This window comes from Cotesia glomerata, linkage group LG7 (genome assembly GCF_020080835.1).
Source record: "Cotesia glomerata isolate CgM1 linkage group LG7, MPM_Cglom_v2.3, whole genome shotgun sequence".
Lineage (NCBI taxonomy): Eukaryota > Metazoa > Arthropoda > Insecta > Hymenoptera > Braconidae > Cotesia > Cotesia glomerata.
Genome location: NC_058164.1, coordinates 5,893,396 through 5,910,220, shown reverse-complemented (window position 1 = coordinate 5,910,220; position 16,825 = coordinate 5,893,396). Strand labels below are relative to the sequence as shown.

General features: G+C 27.2%; 1 protein-coding gene across 8 annotated transcripts in view; it reads left to right on the top strand.

Moving 5' to 3' along the window:
• LOC123269892 (glutamate receptor ionotropic, kainate 2) overlaps positions 1-14,717 on the top strand; it is a 163,764-nt gene extending 149,047 nt beyond the window's left edge. For 3 of the 8 annotated variants that reach the window (XM_044735786.1, XM_044735785.1, XM_044735789.1), the window contains 11 exons: positions 645-797; positions 1,333-1,554; positions 2,755-3,046; positions 3,110-3,248; positions 4,447-4,584; positions 5,712-5,910; positions 7,581-7,812; positions 7,930-8,045; positions 9,905-10,060; positions 13,374-13,376; positions 14,488-14,717. In XM_044735786.1, coding sequence (XP_044591721.1) covers positions 645-797; positions 1,333-1,554; positions 2,755-3,046; positions 3,110-3,248; positions 4,447-4,584; positions 5,712-5,910; positions 7,581-7,812; positions 7,930-8,045; positions 9,905-10,060; positions 13,374-13,376; positions 14,488-14,685 — 1,848 coding nt within the window. In that variant the 3' untranslated portion in view covers positions 14,686-14,717. Of the gene's footprint in view, positions 1-644; positions 798-1,332; positions 1,555-2,754; positions 3,047-3,109; positions 3,249-4,090; positions 4,229-4,446; positions 4,585-5,711; positions 5,911-7,580; positions 7,813-7,929; positions 8,046-9,904; positions 10,061-11,549; positions 12,078-13,373; positions 13,377-14,487 lie in introns of those variants that run through there. The other 5 variants (XM_044735790.1, XM_044735788.1, XM_044735784.1 and 2 more) reach the window with 4 other exon arrangements.
• The last annotated feature ends 2,108 nt before the right edge of the window (positions 14,718-16,825 follow it).

The following is a 16,825-nucleotide window of genomic DNA, read 5'->3' as shown; positions in this document are numbered from 1 at the left end:
AAATATTCGTCCCAATGAAAAAAATATTTAACATAACATCACATAATTTTAAATGTATGTTATGATCGTAATGTTTTTAATAATTGATCATTTTATTTCGAGTTTATCGATCTGTCTAGTGACATGTCAATCAAGTAAATGTCAATGAACATTTTTTTCTTATTTTTATAAAAAAGTTGATATTAATTTTTTTTTTTTTAACTTCTGAGTCAGATCACGTCAAGTGGATCCCTCTTTTATCACTTTATAATAGAAAACTTATTAAAATATAATTATCGAAAGGCATTATACCTAAAAATCATCCTTTCAAATAATTTTTTACGGTACTTTAAATTAAAAAATTAATTTTAAAAAAGCTATTGAAGATAACTTAACTAAATTTTCAGCGATTATATTAAAATATATTTACTTTCACATAACTTATGATGTCATATTTATTTTAAAATCTGAATTTTATATAAAAGTTACGATGAATCAAAAAAGAAAATTTTTTTTTTATTTAATATTCGAAGTTATTTCTTAACTTCAATGAATTTTTAATGTAACTATTATTCAATATAAAATTTTTACTCACATTTACTTGAATAAAATTAATTGAACTACATAACATGCTCATAAAATAATTAATAAACCATAAATTACAGACTGAAACAGCCCTAATGTACGACGCGGTCCATCTATTTGCAAAAGCTCTCCATGTACTGGACGCCTCTCAACAAATGGAAATTAAAGCACTGTCCTGCGAGTCATCAGACACTTGGTCTCATGGATACTCGCTGATAAATTACATGAAAATAGTGAGTACTAATTATAATTCCAAAACAAAAGAGTAATTGTCGGTATTGGTATCAGAGTAGGTTGCAGCTCTTTATCGGCTGGTAATTGGCTTTATATTTATTTTTATCCAGTGCTCTACTCTCGAATGCGAGAATTTTTCCGCGGCGAGTCAATTCGCGCAATAAATTAATTAGAGCATTTAATCAGTTTTAGCAAACACCCATTAATTAACATCTCTGTTTTATGTTATGTGCTTGGTTTTATTATTTTTTATTTGTTTCTACTTCCGATAATGATCATTATCCATTTCGATTATTCATTATAAATAATTGCCAATTATTGATCACACACTCCCACTCCTTCGTTTGTGTTATTAATTAAAGTGTTTTAAACCCTCGAATAATTAACGATTATGATTTTACATGTCAGTGAATCTGCGACTGTGATTAAATAAAATAAAAATAATAATGCTAATGCTGATTATTATAAGTTATAATTAAAGTTTGATTTGTCAAGTAGAAATTTCACGATAATAATTACCGGCATTTCCCTCAGGTGGAGATGAACGGCCTAACCGGGCTGATTAAGTTCGATCACCAGGGGTTTCGCTCCGATTTCATGCTTGACATAATCGAGTTAAATAATAAAGAGGGGCTCAAGAAAATCGGAGTGTGGAACAGCACTGAGGGAGTTAATTTTACCCGAACCTTCAGCGACGCTTACACACAAATTGTCGAGAGCTTGCAGAACAAAACTTTTATCGTGTCGACAATATTGGTTTGTATTTATACCTACTGATTGCATCTCTTTGTTGATAAACATCCTGTTTTAGAGAGCTAGCTTGCTCATTATTATATTCACTATGAGGAGAGATAATAGCGCTGGAATATATAGGTCGTCAACTTTGAAGAAATTCGTGGTTTGAAGTTTGTTCTATTTTGTTGATCAACTTTGCTTATCATAACTAAACTGCTGGTTAGAGAATACTAGTCATTAATTAGTTATTATTTTTTTTTTTTGCTGAAGATAACTTTTTTAGATATATTCTCTTCTCAATCTAATTAAATTATCTTCTCAAGTAATATTAATCAAACAAGCGTTCTTGCTACGAAAATTTCTTCACGAATTATTTTAAAGTTAATTAAGTAAAGTGTTCACTCGATGAAGAGCACTTTGACGTTCCTTTCGATTAAGTTAGAAATTTCTACTAACAATAGAAATATTTTGAATTTTCAAGGTTTAATTGTAATTTTATGATGAAAAAAAAAATATTCAATTAAAAACAAACTGCAATAAAAATTCAAATTGTGAAAAGAACATTTAAAATTACAAAGCGAATTAATTTATTGAAAATTAAGGTAATTATTTACAAATGGGGTCTACCATTTTAATTTTTATTTTCTTAAACAAAATTTTTTTTTTGAAAATTTTGATATATTTTTTTTTTTGAAAAATACATAAAAAAAATGAATAATTAAAAGAAAAAATTGATCATCACAATTTCAACAAATTTTCAAATAAATTTATAAATTTTTTCGAAAATTGTGATATTAAACTTTTTTTTTTTTTTTTTTAATTGTTAGTTTTTTTAATGTAATTTTCAATAAAATATATATATATATATATATATATATATAGCATATAGCATATAGCAGTATATATATATATATATATATATATATATATATATCAAAAACATCAAAAAAAGATAAAATAGAAATTTTATCCAAAAATTTTTTCCAACTTTTGAAGGCAAAAAATATTAATTTTTTTGATATTTTCGATATTATTACCATCAATCCGCTGTAAAAACAAGCAGAATAAAAAAAAATTAAAAAATGTTAATTTTTCACCTAGATATGGCCTAAAATAGGTCTGACCCCACTTGTAAATAATTACCATAATTAATTACTTAATTACAGCAATTTTTTTCCTAAAAATTAATAAATAAATCGATCAATTAATATAAAATTTTAGAGCGCGCCGTACTTTATGCTGAAAGACTCAAGCGTAAAACTAGAAGGCAACGCACAATACGAGGGCTACAGTGTGGACCTGATCCACGAAATATCGCGGATCCTGGGGTTCAATTACACGTTCGTGATAGTCCCGGACAAGAAATACGGGTCCTACAACAAGAAAACAAAGGAGTGGGATGGAATGATAAAAGAGCTGCTGGATCAAAAGGCGGACTTGGCAATAGCCGATTTGACTATTACGTACGACCGCGAGCAGGCCGTTGACTTCACAATGCCTTTTATGAACCTGGGTACGGACGAAGAGTAATCCTCCGGGCTTACGGATGAATTTAATTATTATTTTGTTGTTGCAGGTATAAGCATACTTTATAGGAAGCCTATAAAAAAGCCACCAAATTTATTTTCATTTCTAAGCCCTCTCAGTCTCGACGTGTGGATCTACATGGCCACGGCTTATCTCGGCGTTTCTGTTCTTCTATTTATATTAGCCAGGTAAGTTAATGCTGCTGTTGTTATCTCGATCTGAATTGATAAACTCACTTTTTGCTAAGACTGGGATATCAATTCCTTTTTTTTTATATATATATTTCTGTTGGTAATAAAAAACTACTGTTGGGTAATCTAGTAATTTTACTGTCGAGTATAAAAATTAACTTTATTTACATTTAATTTTTTAATATTCATTTATGTTAACGTAGTCCTGGTATGTTTCTTTCTCAGTTATCCCGGGATTTATTTTTATGACACAGACTAAAGTCGAGATAAAAAGTTGGGGATAATTACGCTCGACAATTAAAGCTACAATAATAAAGCTAAGGGATATTTGTGATAAAATTAAAAATGTCTAATTTTATCAATAAATTTTCACCTCAATTATTAATCAATTATATTTCTAAATAAAAATGAAATTTAATAGAATTTTTAACGAAAAGTTACATACTTTTTTTTTAAAGTTCATAAAAAATAAAATAAATGAAAAAAAGCTTTTTTTATAAATTTATCAAAATTTACGAATAATTTTTGTTATTCCAAGTATCTCTTAAATTAATTAAATTTTATATTTCATAGGTATTTTTAGTTATTTATTTATAATGAAAAAATGTAATTAATTATTACGTACTTCTTTTTTAAAGTGTTGCATACTTTTTTTTAAGTTCATAAAAAATAAAATAAATGAAAAAAAGCTTTTTTTTTCTAAATTTATGAATAGTTTTTTTTTTTATTTCAAGTATCTCTTAAATTAATTAAATTTTATTTTTTGTAGGTATTTTTATTTATTAATTTATAATGAAAAAATCTAATTAATTAAAGTTTAACAAAAAAAAAAACTTTAGATTCACACCGTACGAATGGTACAACTCCCGTCCTTGCGGAAAAGACTGTGACCACGTACAAAACCGTTTCAAACTAATAAACTGTCTGTGGTTCACAATCGGGTCCTTAATGCGTCAAGGCTGCGATATTCTGCCCAAGTAAGGTCAAACCCTAGATAAAAATAAGAATGAAACCACGACACAAGGAGAGAAAAGTTTAAATGGCTGATCCCCTAGATTACTGCTCTTATCTCGTATCTCGTCCAGTCCACACTCTAAGGGGTTGTAACTGAAGCTCAAGCTCAAACTATTTAAATGATAAAAAATCTACTGTTACAGCTCTAATCCCTCCCTCCTTTCCATTAAAATGTCCACAGGTTCAGTCCGTATGAGTGGGAAAACCCTTCTCCGTGCAACGCCCAGCCTGAAGTCTGCGAGAACGAGTTCACACTCCTTAACTCACTCTGGTTCACCATAGGTTCGCTCATGCAGCAAGGCTCTGATATAGCGCCTAAGTAAGTTTTACTCATTTTCACGATAAGAAATTATAACAAACTATTTTTTTCCACCGATTTTCTTTTTTATTTTTTGTTCACTCGACTCTTTCAATTTTTTACCATCTTACTGACATTGTTCATTTTTTTAATCATTAAATGCTATATCGTAGGCTTGCTGCAATGGCCTACGTAAGCCAGTTGTGTCTGTTTGCGTCAGTGTGTGTGTTTTGCGCTTGTGTAATCTAAGTCACCAATCCTACACAAAAAAGGCTAATTTTTTTCTGCACTGAAAAAAAAAATTAACTTGATTCGAAAGACAAATTTTTGAACCCAGAAAATAATTTTGAAGACGGTAATTGTCTTGAATCAAGAGAAAAAATTCTTAAATCAAGTAAAATTTCCTTAAATCAAGAAAAATTTATTACAAGAATTTTTCTACTCAATTCAAAAAGATTAAGGTCTTCAAAATTATGTATTTGATTCAAAAACATTTTTTTTCTGTGTGTGGATTGAAGAATAAATTTTTTTTGAATCAAGAAAATGTAAAAAAAAATAAATAAATTAAATTTTTTTTTGAGTTAAAGAAAATTTTCTGGCTTCAAAAAAAATATTCTATTTATCTAGCTCGTATGAATAATTATTAATAAATAATCCAATCAATTTATTTATTAATTAATTTATCATAATAAAAATTGCATTAATTCTTAACATTTACAGCGCTAATTTATTATTCATCTGTAAAGTATTACTTACACAAGTAATAAAATTAAAATCATCTATTACTTAATATTCTTACGAGCTGGATTTAGTATTTTTGTAATAAAAACTCTCAAAAAATTTCATTTTAAAAGAAAATATTAATCTGTAAAGTATATTCCAAGCATGCGTACCATAAATCGCTTTAACGCAAAATTATAGCGATCTCTATTAAATATCCAATCGTCATTATCCTTTCCGAGCTTTTATTCCTCCAGCGCATGAAAAACATAACAGCAGCTTAACCTCGCAGCTATCATTATCACTACACTATCACTATCACGTAATATGGAGTACATATTCATGTGTGGCTCATAAAAAACACAATAATATTTTTTATATTTTTTTACTGCCCGAGTTATTACTACTAGAGGCATTATTATTTTTAGAGCCGTATCAACGCGAATGGTCGCTGGAATGTGGTGGTTTTTTACTCTGATCATGATATCCTCGTACACTGCGAATCTAGCGGCTTTTTTAACGGTCGAGCGTATGGAATCGCCTATTGAAAGTGCCGAGGATCTCGCTAAGCAGACCAAAATTAAATACGGTGCTTTGGCCGGCGGGAGCACCGCTGCATTTTTTCGGGTGAGTACTTTGATCCTATTATACATCCTAGATCTTGCATACTTATCCTTATTTCTACTTTTTTTTTTATTTTGTATCTACTTGCATTTATATCACATCAATACACTGTAAAAAATCTGGAATGAATATGTTACGGAGTTTTTCGAGCAAATAAATCTTTTATTAGCTGGAACAAGCTTTATATCATTCTCACCTATAGTCAATTTATTTTGATAAGTATTTAGGCTGCATTCAAAAATGCTCTATCTCTAGATACATAATTAAGAAATGACCTTGTATCTTGTGAACTATTGACATTTTTAAAGATATAAGCTCATCCCGATGTTACACTCATCGAGACTTTTCATTTCAATACCCACATCAATTTTTTATATATTTTATATATTTATATATTTCACAAATACTATATATATAAAATATATAAAAAATACCATGTCGGCACTCAAATGAAAGGTCTCGATGAGTGTAACATCGGGATGAGCTTATATTTTTAAAAATGTCAATAATTGAGAAGGGACCCTGTATCTTGTGAACTACTGAAATTTTTAAAGATATAAGCTCACCCCGACATTACACTCATCTAAACCTTTCATTTGAGTACCCACATCAATTTTTCGTATATTTTATATATTTATATATTTCACAAATACCATATATATAAAATATATAAAAAATTCCAAGTGGGTATTCAAATGAAAGCTCTCGATGAGTACACTGATAGAAGGATTTGTTTATAGTTAAAAAGATTTCTTAATATTTAACAAATCATTTATTAGAAGCCATTTGTTAGTCCTTAAGAAATATTTGTTAGTATTTAAAAAGATTTATTAATATTTAATAAATGAAAATCAGATTTATTAAATACAAACAAATCATTTTAAATACTAAGAAATATTTGTTTAATACTAAAAAATGGTCTGTAATAAATGATTTGTTAACTATTAACAAATATTATTTAATACAAATAAATCCTTTTATCAGTGTATAACGTCGGGATGAGCTTATATCATTAAAAACATCGATAAGTAAGAAAGTACAGTGTAACTTAACAATATAAACCGAGATAAAATTAATTATTTTAATGTTACTGAAATTTTTAGAATTTCTTAAAAAATAAATAATTATAGAAGAAATTTATCAAAAAATGCTTGTAGCAATTAAAAAAAAATGTTAATGCAATTTTTTTTTTTAATATCAAAAATTTGTTTTATCAAATTAAGAAAAAAAGTTATAATAATTAAAATTTTGTTATTTTTGAACAAATAAATACGAATAATTATTATCCAGTAAAAAATAATTCACTCCGAGAATTTAATTATGAATAAAATCCCTCTGGTAATAAATTTAAGTTTGAAAAGATTATATCAATTAAAAATCATCCACTCCGAAATTTTTTTACAGTGCACTCACTTTTGTATTATTTAATTCTTTAATTCTGTACCTACTTGCATGTTCATCGCATCAATTCAAAAATCTGTTCATACACATATGTATATGCAATTCTGTTGAATGAATTGAATGCAGCGCAATGGTGTTCAATAAATAGAAATAAATTGAATTGAACCTGTTGGTGAAAGCTGAGGAAATAATCCGAGCCTTTATATCATTTTATTAAACATATATAATATATAAGGTATGATGCATGTATTATGGTCTGTTCGGGAAAACAGGACTCGAATTTTTCAACGTACCAGCGAATGTGGTCATTCATGCAGTCCGCAAAGCCGAGTGTATTCACAAAGAGCAATATGGAAGGGGTCGAGTGGGTTATCAAGGGCAAAGGAACATACGCATTCTTGATGGAATCCACATCCATCGAGTACGTGATCGAGCGTAACTGCGAGCTCACTCGAGTCGGCACTGAATTGGATTCTAAAGGATACGGGATTGCGATGCCTCCCAGTAAGCATTTATTTATAAATATATAAATATTTTTTTTTTAATTCTGTTCGTGGTGATATTATATTGTATTGGTGACGGGTGACATCTCGCTGATTAAATTTGTATTGGAAATTTCAGATTCGCCCTACAGAACGGCAATCAGCAGCGCTATTCTCAAGCTTCAGGAAGAGGGCAAGCTTCACACCCTCAAGACCAGGTGGTGGAAGGAAAAGCGCGGCGGGGGAAAATGCAGGGTTAGTTTTATCTTTTTTATCTCTTTTTTTTTTTGAAGAGAAGTAAAAATTTTATGCCCAGGAAAATAAAAGATACTTGAAGAGCTGTAACTCGGGTAAATGCTCGTATAAAAAGTGTAAAAAAACGTTTTGTGGATCTGTCTTTGGTTTAAGATGCTTTTTAGTGTCTGAGAATATTTTTTTTAAAAATTTAATGGAGAGATTTTATTTTTGTGGTAGTTTGCAGAAGTAATGTAAGGTTTAAATATGGAAAATATTTTACAAATCTGAGACATTTTTTTTTTTTTTTTTGGTAAAAGAAATTATTTCAATCAAAATTTAAATTTCAAATTATTTTTACAGCATATTTTACAAAATTTATAGTAATTATTTACAAGTTCACCATTTTAATTTTCATTTTTTTGAATGAAATTTTTTTTTTGAAAATAAATAAAAAAATGAACAATTTAAAAAATTTTAACAGATTTTACAAATTTTCAAAAAAATTTATAAATTTTTTAGAAAATTGTGATATTCAATTTTTTTTTTTTTCAATTGTTCGTTTTTTTATGTATTAAAAAAAAAATATTTATCAAAAAAAGATAAAATAGAAATTTTATCCAAAAACTTGAGCCAAAATTTTTTCCAGTTTTTGAAGGCAAAAAAGTTATCGAAGTCTTCATTTTTTCTTTTTCACGATATTATAAAAACAAGCAGAATAAAAAAAATTAAAAAATGTTAATTTTTTACCTAGATATGGCCAAAAATAGGGTGGACCCCATTGTAAATGATTACCAAATTGATTTTTAACTTTCCAAATTTTTCTTCAATTGTTAATCTTACTAATAACGTTTTTTTTTTTATTCTAAATGATCTAAAAGTTTGTCAGAATTTTTTTGTAGGAAATTGAGCGGTCTACCAAAAAGATCGTAAAATTTTTAGACATATTAACTTTTCCAAAAATTATTTAAGTTTAAAGTGGGACACATTCTAAATTTTCAACAAAATTAAACTTCAATTTTTAATATATTACTCTGACAATGTTTACTGTTGATTTCAGTATAAAAAATTATTTAAAAAAAATCTACACTGATAGAAGGATTTATTTGTATTAAAAAATATTTGTTGATAGTTAACAAATCATTTATTAGAGACCACTTTTTAATCCTTAACAAATATTTCTTAGTATTTAAAATGATTTGTTTATATTCAATAAATCTGATATTCATTTAATAAATCTTTTTAAATACTAAGAAATATTTGTTAAGAATTAATAAGTGGTCTCTAATAAATGATTTGTTAAATATTAATAAATATTTTTAACTAAAAACATATTCTTCTATCAGTGTATTGAATTAAATACAAATGTCCTTTAAAATAAAAAAACAAAAACATAGTTACAAAAAGCAGTAACAAATGATCATCAATCCGTAAGATCCCATCAATAGATCTCTAGATCGTCGAACCACCGTGATAAATAAGAGAACTGGTAAAATGGAGGTAGACTTTGACGTTGATTAGGTGAAAAAGAGAGTATCCGTAGCAACTCCCATACCTCCGATGCGATTCGATTCTATTGGATTCTATTCTATTCTATCCGTCTTACAAGTAGAGGATAATTGGGAAAGTTTGCTTTACGTGACTGAGACCTGAATCAATTTTAATACGAGGCAGGACACTACTCTATCTATCACAATTTATCTCAATGTTAATTCCTGGATGCCATTACCATTACTTTATTTTCTCGTTCCTTATTCCCATTCTGGTTGCTCCTTCCAGTCAGGTACTACCTTGAATTTCTTTCAGTAGCGACGTGATTAGTTTCAGTGGACGTTTATTGATCGGTAATTAAGGGAGCGTTGTTTATTTTGTGGTTACAGGAGGATAATCAAAAAGCGGGATCGACGGCGAACGAGCTGGGACTGGCGAACGTCGGCGGCGTCTTTGTGGTGCTGATGGGCGGCATGGGTGTTGCCTGCGTGATAGCTGTTTGTGAGTTCGTGTGGAAAAGTCGGAAAGTCGCTGTTGAAGAGCGGGTGAGTGTTGTTAAATAACATGAGGAGGCGGCTGGGGTCGAGGCTGGTTGCACCACTTTAAACACAAATCACCTCGATCCCGACGCCATTTATCCCGACATACCACGCGAATATATTAGCTGATGCACGCACACCGGTGGAGTTCCTCTTTAATGGTCTTGCAGCGCGTACAAGAGTACCCAAGTTTGAGCTCGTATTCATTATTATATTATTAATTTTTATAATAACTATATTAATTATATAATTATTCATTTATATTTGGTCGTTATTCATTATTGAATTATTATTTTTGTGTTATTTTTGAGAATGGAATGAGACTGATGCTTTAGACTAGATTTATAAATATTTTTTTATATCTTTCTGTTTCTTTTGTGAGTTAATAACGCAGCTGTAATTATAAATTTAAAAAAAATTTTTTTTTTTATTTATAATTGTCATAAAAAATTTATTTAATAAATATCAATATTTTTATAAGTATTAAAATAGACGAAAAAATTTTTTTTATTTAAAATTTTTTTTTTTGTGACCTAAACTTAAATTTTTAATTTTTTTAAAGGTCTAAAATTAATCATATAAATTTTTAAAAAATAACTTTCCGCGACAAACTCATAAAAGGAACGATTGATAGCCATCAGATAAAAGCACTTTATTTTTTATAAATCTGCTACCGCTGGTAAACGCTTGGCTTTGCCTCGAAAGTTTAAAGTTACTGGTACAGTAATGGTGAATTCTATTGAAGATTGTAGAAATTTAAACCGGACTCGATCCTTAACCTTTGAATCCGTTGAATAGAGCCCCGGTAGTGTCGCAGTTTGAAAGGCATTGTCGCGGTTTCTTACGACGCTAGAGTCGATAGGTTATGTCGGATGCCCGGTCAATGGTGAAACACCGATCTATTGACCTTTTTACGTTTATTATTTCGAGGGTAGGATTTAAATTACAAACAAAATTTAACTAAAAAATTTTTTTACCTTATTTTATCGGTGGTTGATCTTCAAAAATTTTTTCATTTCATTCGATGGAATTTTTGCTAGCTTCCTAATGACCTAAAACAAAAAAACGGGCCTGTTTTATGTAAATACGGTCTAAAACTTAAATATAAAAAATTAGATTATTTATTGTAATTTTTTATTGAAAAAAAAATATTTAACTTTCTAAATACATTTTTTCATAAATTATCAACAGCTTGTAGAATAATTAATCAAATAATGAATAAAATAGTTAATTTTTAGCGTGGAATAAATCCAAGATAAATAAAAAATTAAGTGGCTGTTTAAAAGAAAATAAATGTTATATTTTTAATAAAAAAGCGCTTGGCTATGGTTATAATATTTTATGCACGGCTTAAAATAAATCTCTATTTAAAAAAAACCCACCGAATGAACTATTATCCGTATGACGTATTTATATTTAATTATCTCGTAAAAATGGGACTGTGTATAATTATTTAAAAGGATAATTATCGAGGATTTATTTACTTCTGTTCTAGAAGCAGAAATCCTCGGAAAAAGCTATCTGCGAGGGTTTTACCGATCTTCATTAGCATCAGTCTTTCTCCTTCCACTCGAGCGAGACGTATTGACCCCCGTTCGCTATCACCCAGCCAAAAAATTATTAACGTTAAGCAAAAAGATTTGATTTTAAGTAAATCGTAGAGTTAAACTATTGGCACTTTTTATAATTATTATTAATATAATAATAATTATTAAAACTTTTGAGACTTGTACGCTTCTTGACCTGGATACGGATTTCAAAGCCAAGAGGAACTTCATCGCTCAAAATTTGAGAATCACGTCACTTGCATCTGCATACGCGTTCACACCTCGTGTACATTTCAGATGATGTTAATAATTATTGATATTATTATTCGAGAAAATATTTATTGTTTGAATGGTTTTATTAACTACTAAACACGACAAATTAATATATAAATCATAAATAGTTAATGATAAATGATAAATGTCCACTACGTTATTTATATAATGATATCGGGTTACAAATGCCATTAATATTTGTTCAAATTTTTTTTAAGATATAAAATTATTCTATTAAATTTCTGCAATTGATTTTTTTACACTAAAATTAACTGATAATTTTTTTTTTAATAAATAAATTATCAAAAAAAAATTCTATCTATAAAAATTTGAAAAAAAATATCTCAAATTTTGAAATAATAATTTATCAAAAAGTTCTTAGATATTTTATTTAACTAATGAAAATTTTTTAAATAATTTTTTTTTTTTATATCATTAGATATTTTAATAAATTTTTTTTGATATTAATTTATCTCAAAAAATTAAAATAGATCTTTGTTAATTTAATTACTATAAAATATTGTCTTGTAATTAATTAAAAATAATTTTTTGAGTAATAATTGCATCTGTAACACGATATGAATGTTAAGATAAATTTTGACCGTCTTAATTTTGAAGCTCTTAAAAAAAATAAATCTTGTGAATAAAAATTGAGACGGTCAATACGTCTGTCAATTGCTCATATCAAATTTTAAACCAAAGCAACTGATTTAAGACTAATGTACAATACTATTATTATGATTATTATTATTACTATTATTATCATAATAAATCTGTTAGTATTTATTGAGGTATAAATTATAAATTATAATTGAAATATTATCAAGGATTATTGAATGATAAATTATAATTATAACACTACCAATTATTGAATTGCCGATTGTGTTGTTTATAAATATGTAAAGGTATTATATTATATAAATAATAATGGACATGCGTGTTGACATGCACACAAACTATTATCGATTTATAAGACGAACAATCAAGATCGTTTTGTACTGATTAGATAGACAAAGAAACTCGTACATAAATAATTCATAAGATAATGATATTGCTAATGGGAATAGAAATGGGTAATGTGTGATTACTCATGTGCTGTACTATAATTATAATAATAATAATTGTAACTTATACTTATACTTATAACTAACGAAAAAAAATATTGTAAATATGGTCATTATCATCCATCATGTGTAGCTTCAATTAGTTTGTCTCTCGGCGGTTTATTTGACAAATAGTAATTTTTTGTAAGAGTTCTTTGTACTTTGTACCGAGTCGAAAGTACCGGGGTGAAATAGATAATTATGGCGAGCCATTTTAGCCCCGGTGTTTTCACGTTTGTTGCGATCTGTACATACTAATAGACTTAATTAAAATTAATATAAAATTTTATGAGAATAAGTAATAAGTAATAAGGATAATATTTATGTGAAAGTTTAGTATGACATTGTTAGTTGTCTCGCATATGTTTCTTGCTAACGTTCTTCCTGGATGTACAGAAGGTGAGCTAATTAATTTTCTTTTTACCACCGCTATGCTGTGTAAACTTTTTATTGTTTACTTTTCAGTTTAGTACTTAACTTTTTATTCACACGTTTTTTTTATTGTTCCTATATTGTTTTGTATTACGAGTATATATTTTTATTTTCAGGGAAAAATTAGTAGCCAGAAATGATATTTTTGTTTACATTTTTTAATTGTAGCTATTTCGGTGTTAATTATAGCTCTTTTCTTCTTGCAATTATAATTTTGTTTAAAAATAGAAAAAATTTAAGCAAATTATTTATTATGTTTTTTTAAATAAATTTTAAAGTAATAATTGCTTTAATTTAAACCATTTAAATTATAAAAACAAGGGAGACTTTTTTTTTATAAAATAAACAATTTTTCTTAAAATTTTTTTTTCAATAAAAATGGAAGAAAAAGTAATTATTTACAAGTGAGGGGGGGGGGGGTTTACCATTTTAATTTTCATTTTTTGAACGAAATTTCTATTTGGTTTTATTGATGTATTTTTTTAAATACATAAAAAAATAAACAATTTAAAAAATATATATTGGAAATATATTAAAATAGAAATTTTATGCATAAACATGAGAGCCAAATTTTTTTTCAACTTTTGAAGGCAAAAAAGCTATCGAAATCTTTATTTTTTTCTTTTACGACATTTTTTATCATAAATGCGCCGTAAAAACAAGCAGAATAAAAAATAGGGTGAAAACTCCACTTGTAAATAATTAACAAAGAAAAATTTAACTAACAGATAATTTAATAACAAAATTTTTTCTTTAATTTTTTAGAAAAAAATTTACATAAATAATTGTCTAAATAAAAAAAATTTATTTCATAAAATTAACAATAATATTTTCCAATTTTCTTCCGATAAATAAAACTTAATTTTTAATGCTCACTAATTTTATCTTTGCAGAAAAAAAAATTTAATTGTAATTTAATATTTCTCATAAGCTAGATCTGTCAAAATAAAAAAAAAATTAATAAAAGAGGTCAGCAGTTTTTGAGCGTCCAAATATTAGCTCAGGATTTTATTAAGTACTATGTTCTGTAACTAAAATAAGTAAATGTCAATGTGTGTTCTCTTGGATTTTATTGCAGAAATCATTACACTCAGAGCGAACGAGTGAAATGCAATATTCTGTGGACAGCATCGATTGTCTAGAAAAAACATCGAGCAAGATATCGTGTTATTGGGATAAACAACGTCCAAATTTATCAACCGTTTCAGAAGTAAAACCTCCGACCCCCGGCTACTCTAAGTACACACATTTCGTTGGAAAACCGCCATTGACATAAAACACACACCTTCATATAAGATATATTTAACTTAAAGAAAAAAAAAAACTCCAAACGTGACTGAAATCATGCTTACGGATTATGATAAATATAAAACCAAAAACAATAAAAATAATTCACTAAAATAATGAACTAGCGTATAGAAAAAAAATCAAAAATTATTCTAAGCGTAAGTGATAACTGATCATTTTTTAATTTACAAATTTATCTAGTATTTATTAGCTACTAATATACAACACAAACATATATAAATATTAAATTAAATATATTATATAAATAAATGTTTTTTATTACGTGATATTATTCAAAGTCTAAATATTGTAATTATACTTATAAATAATCACTAGTATACTGTAATTGTAAATAAATTTTAATTCACTTGTGTGTGATGTGTTAAAAAATGTGGATGCGTGTGAGAGCGTGGGTGAGAGAGTGTCTGTTCATTTTTGCCATGTACTTTATTTAACTCTCATTGACTAAACGATTTAAAACTACGACACATTGCATAAAAACTGCCAAATTATAAATATATATTAATGATAAATTATATATGGCGTTTGTAAATAAATAAATAAATGATTTAAAGCCAAATAATTTTCCTTTATTTAATTTTTTATTAAAATTTTGCACTCCTGTCCATATTTTTCCTTATTTTTAATTTTCAGATGAACAAATGTCAAAGAATTCAACGGTAATTACTACAAAAACATTTATTAAGTTTAAAATTTGTTAAATTTTTAAATAAAAGACTAATAATTTTATCGATTTATTGGAATTTTTTATTTATTTAATTTATGGAGCTATAAAAAATATCTAAAAAATATTTATTAAATAGATTTTATATCGAAATTTACTTAAAGCGATTAAAAATTTCTTCAAATTTATTTTAAATTATAAAAACTCGCAACCTTGCAGTCACTATGTGACTGCCGTGACTTGTGAACTATAAATAAATACAAATATGCTTTATTAAATAATGTCACCTAATGACTTTTGTTAAATTGCACTGTACTTTTTTAACTGTTGTTTTTAAAGATATAAGCCCATTCCGATGTTATACTCATCAAGAGCTTTCATTTGAGTACCCACATGCATTTTGATATATTTTTCATACATACATATATATATAATAAATAAATTGATCACAGGAATTCAGGACAAATAATTTCAAACTACGTGTTGATTTTAGTTGAACGTTTCGTCCTTTTCCGTTCAACTAAAATCAACACGTAGTTTGAAATTATTTGTCCTGAATTCCTGTGATCAATTTATTTATCTATTATTTTCTGGACGTGAGCAATATTTTGAAATATATATATAATATATATAAATATATGAAAAATTGATGTGGGTACTCAAATGAAAGGTCTCGATGAGTATAACATCGGGATGAGCTTATATCTTTAAAAATGTCAGTAGTTCACAAGATAGCAATGTCAGGTCGTAATTATTGACATTTTTAAAGATATAAACTCATCCCAATGTTCCACTCATCGAGACCTTTCATTTGAATACCCACTTGGCATTTTTTATATATTTTATATATATGGTAATTGTGAAATATATAAATATATAAAATATACAAAAAATTGATGTGGCTATTTAAATGAAAGGTCTCAATGAGTGTAACATCGAGATGAGCTTATATCTTTAAAAATATCAATAGTTCACGAGATACAAGGTCATTTCTTAATTATGTATCTAGAGATCGAGCATTTTCGAATGCAGCCTAATTACTTATCATCATATTTTATTATTGGTGAAATTAATATGAAACCATGAAAAGGCACAACTTTAGGTCAATACATTTTCAACGATACCAAATTTAACCATAAAAACTCATTTTATCATATAAATACACTGGCCGCAAAATTTTGCTTATTTTCTTTATAATATAGATTAGAATCTAAAATATTTATCAAATAATTTAATGTCAAAAAATTATTTATTAAAATTTAATAAAGCTCTCAAAATATTAAAAAATCCTTTATCAGTACAATAAAAATAGAAATAAAGTAATCTAATAACTACCCAATAAAAAACCTTTCACCCAACAATAATTTTTTTCCAATTTTTATCGACGGAAAACTCTCAAAACGTAGCTGAGCACATTCTTCAAGCATCACGCATCACAAAGATT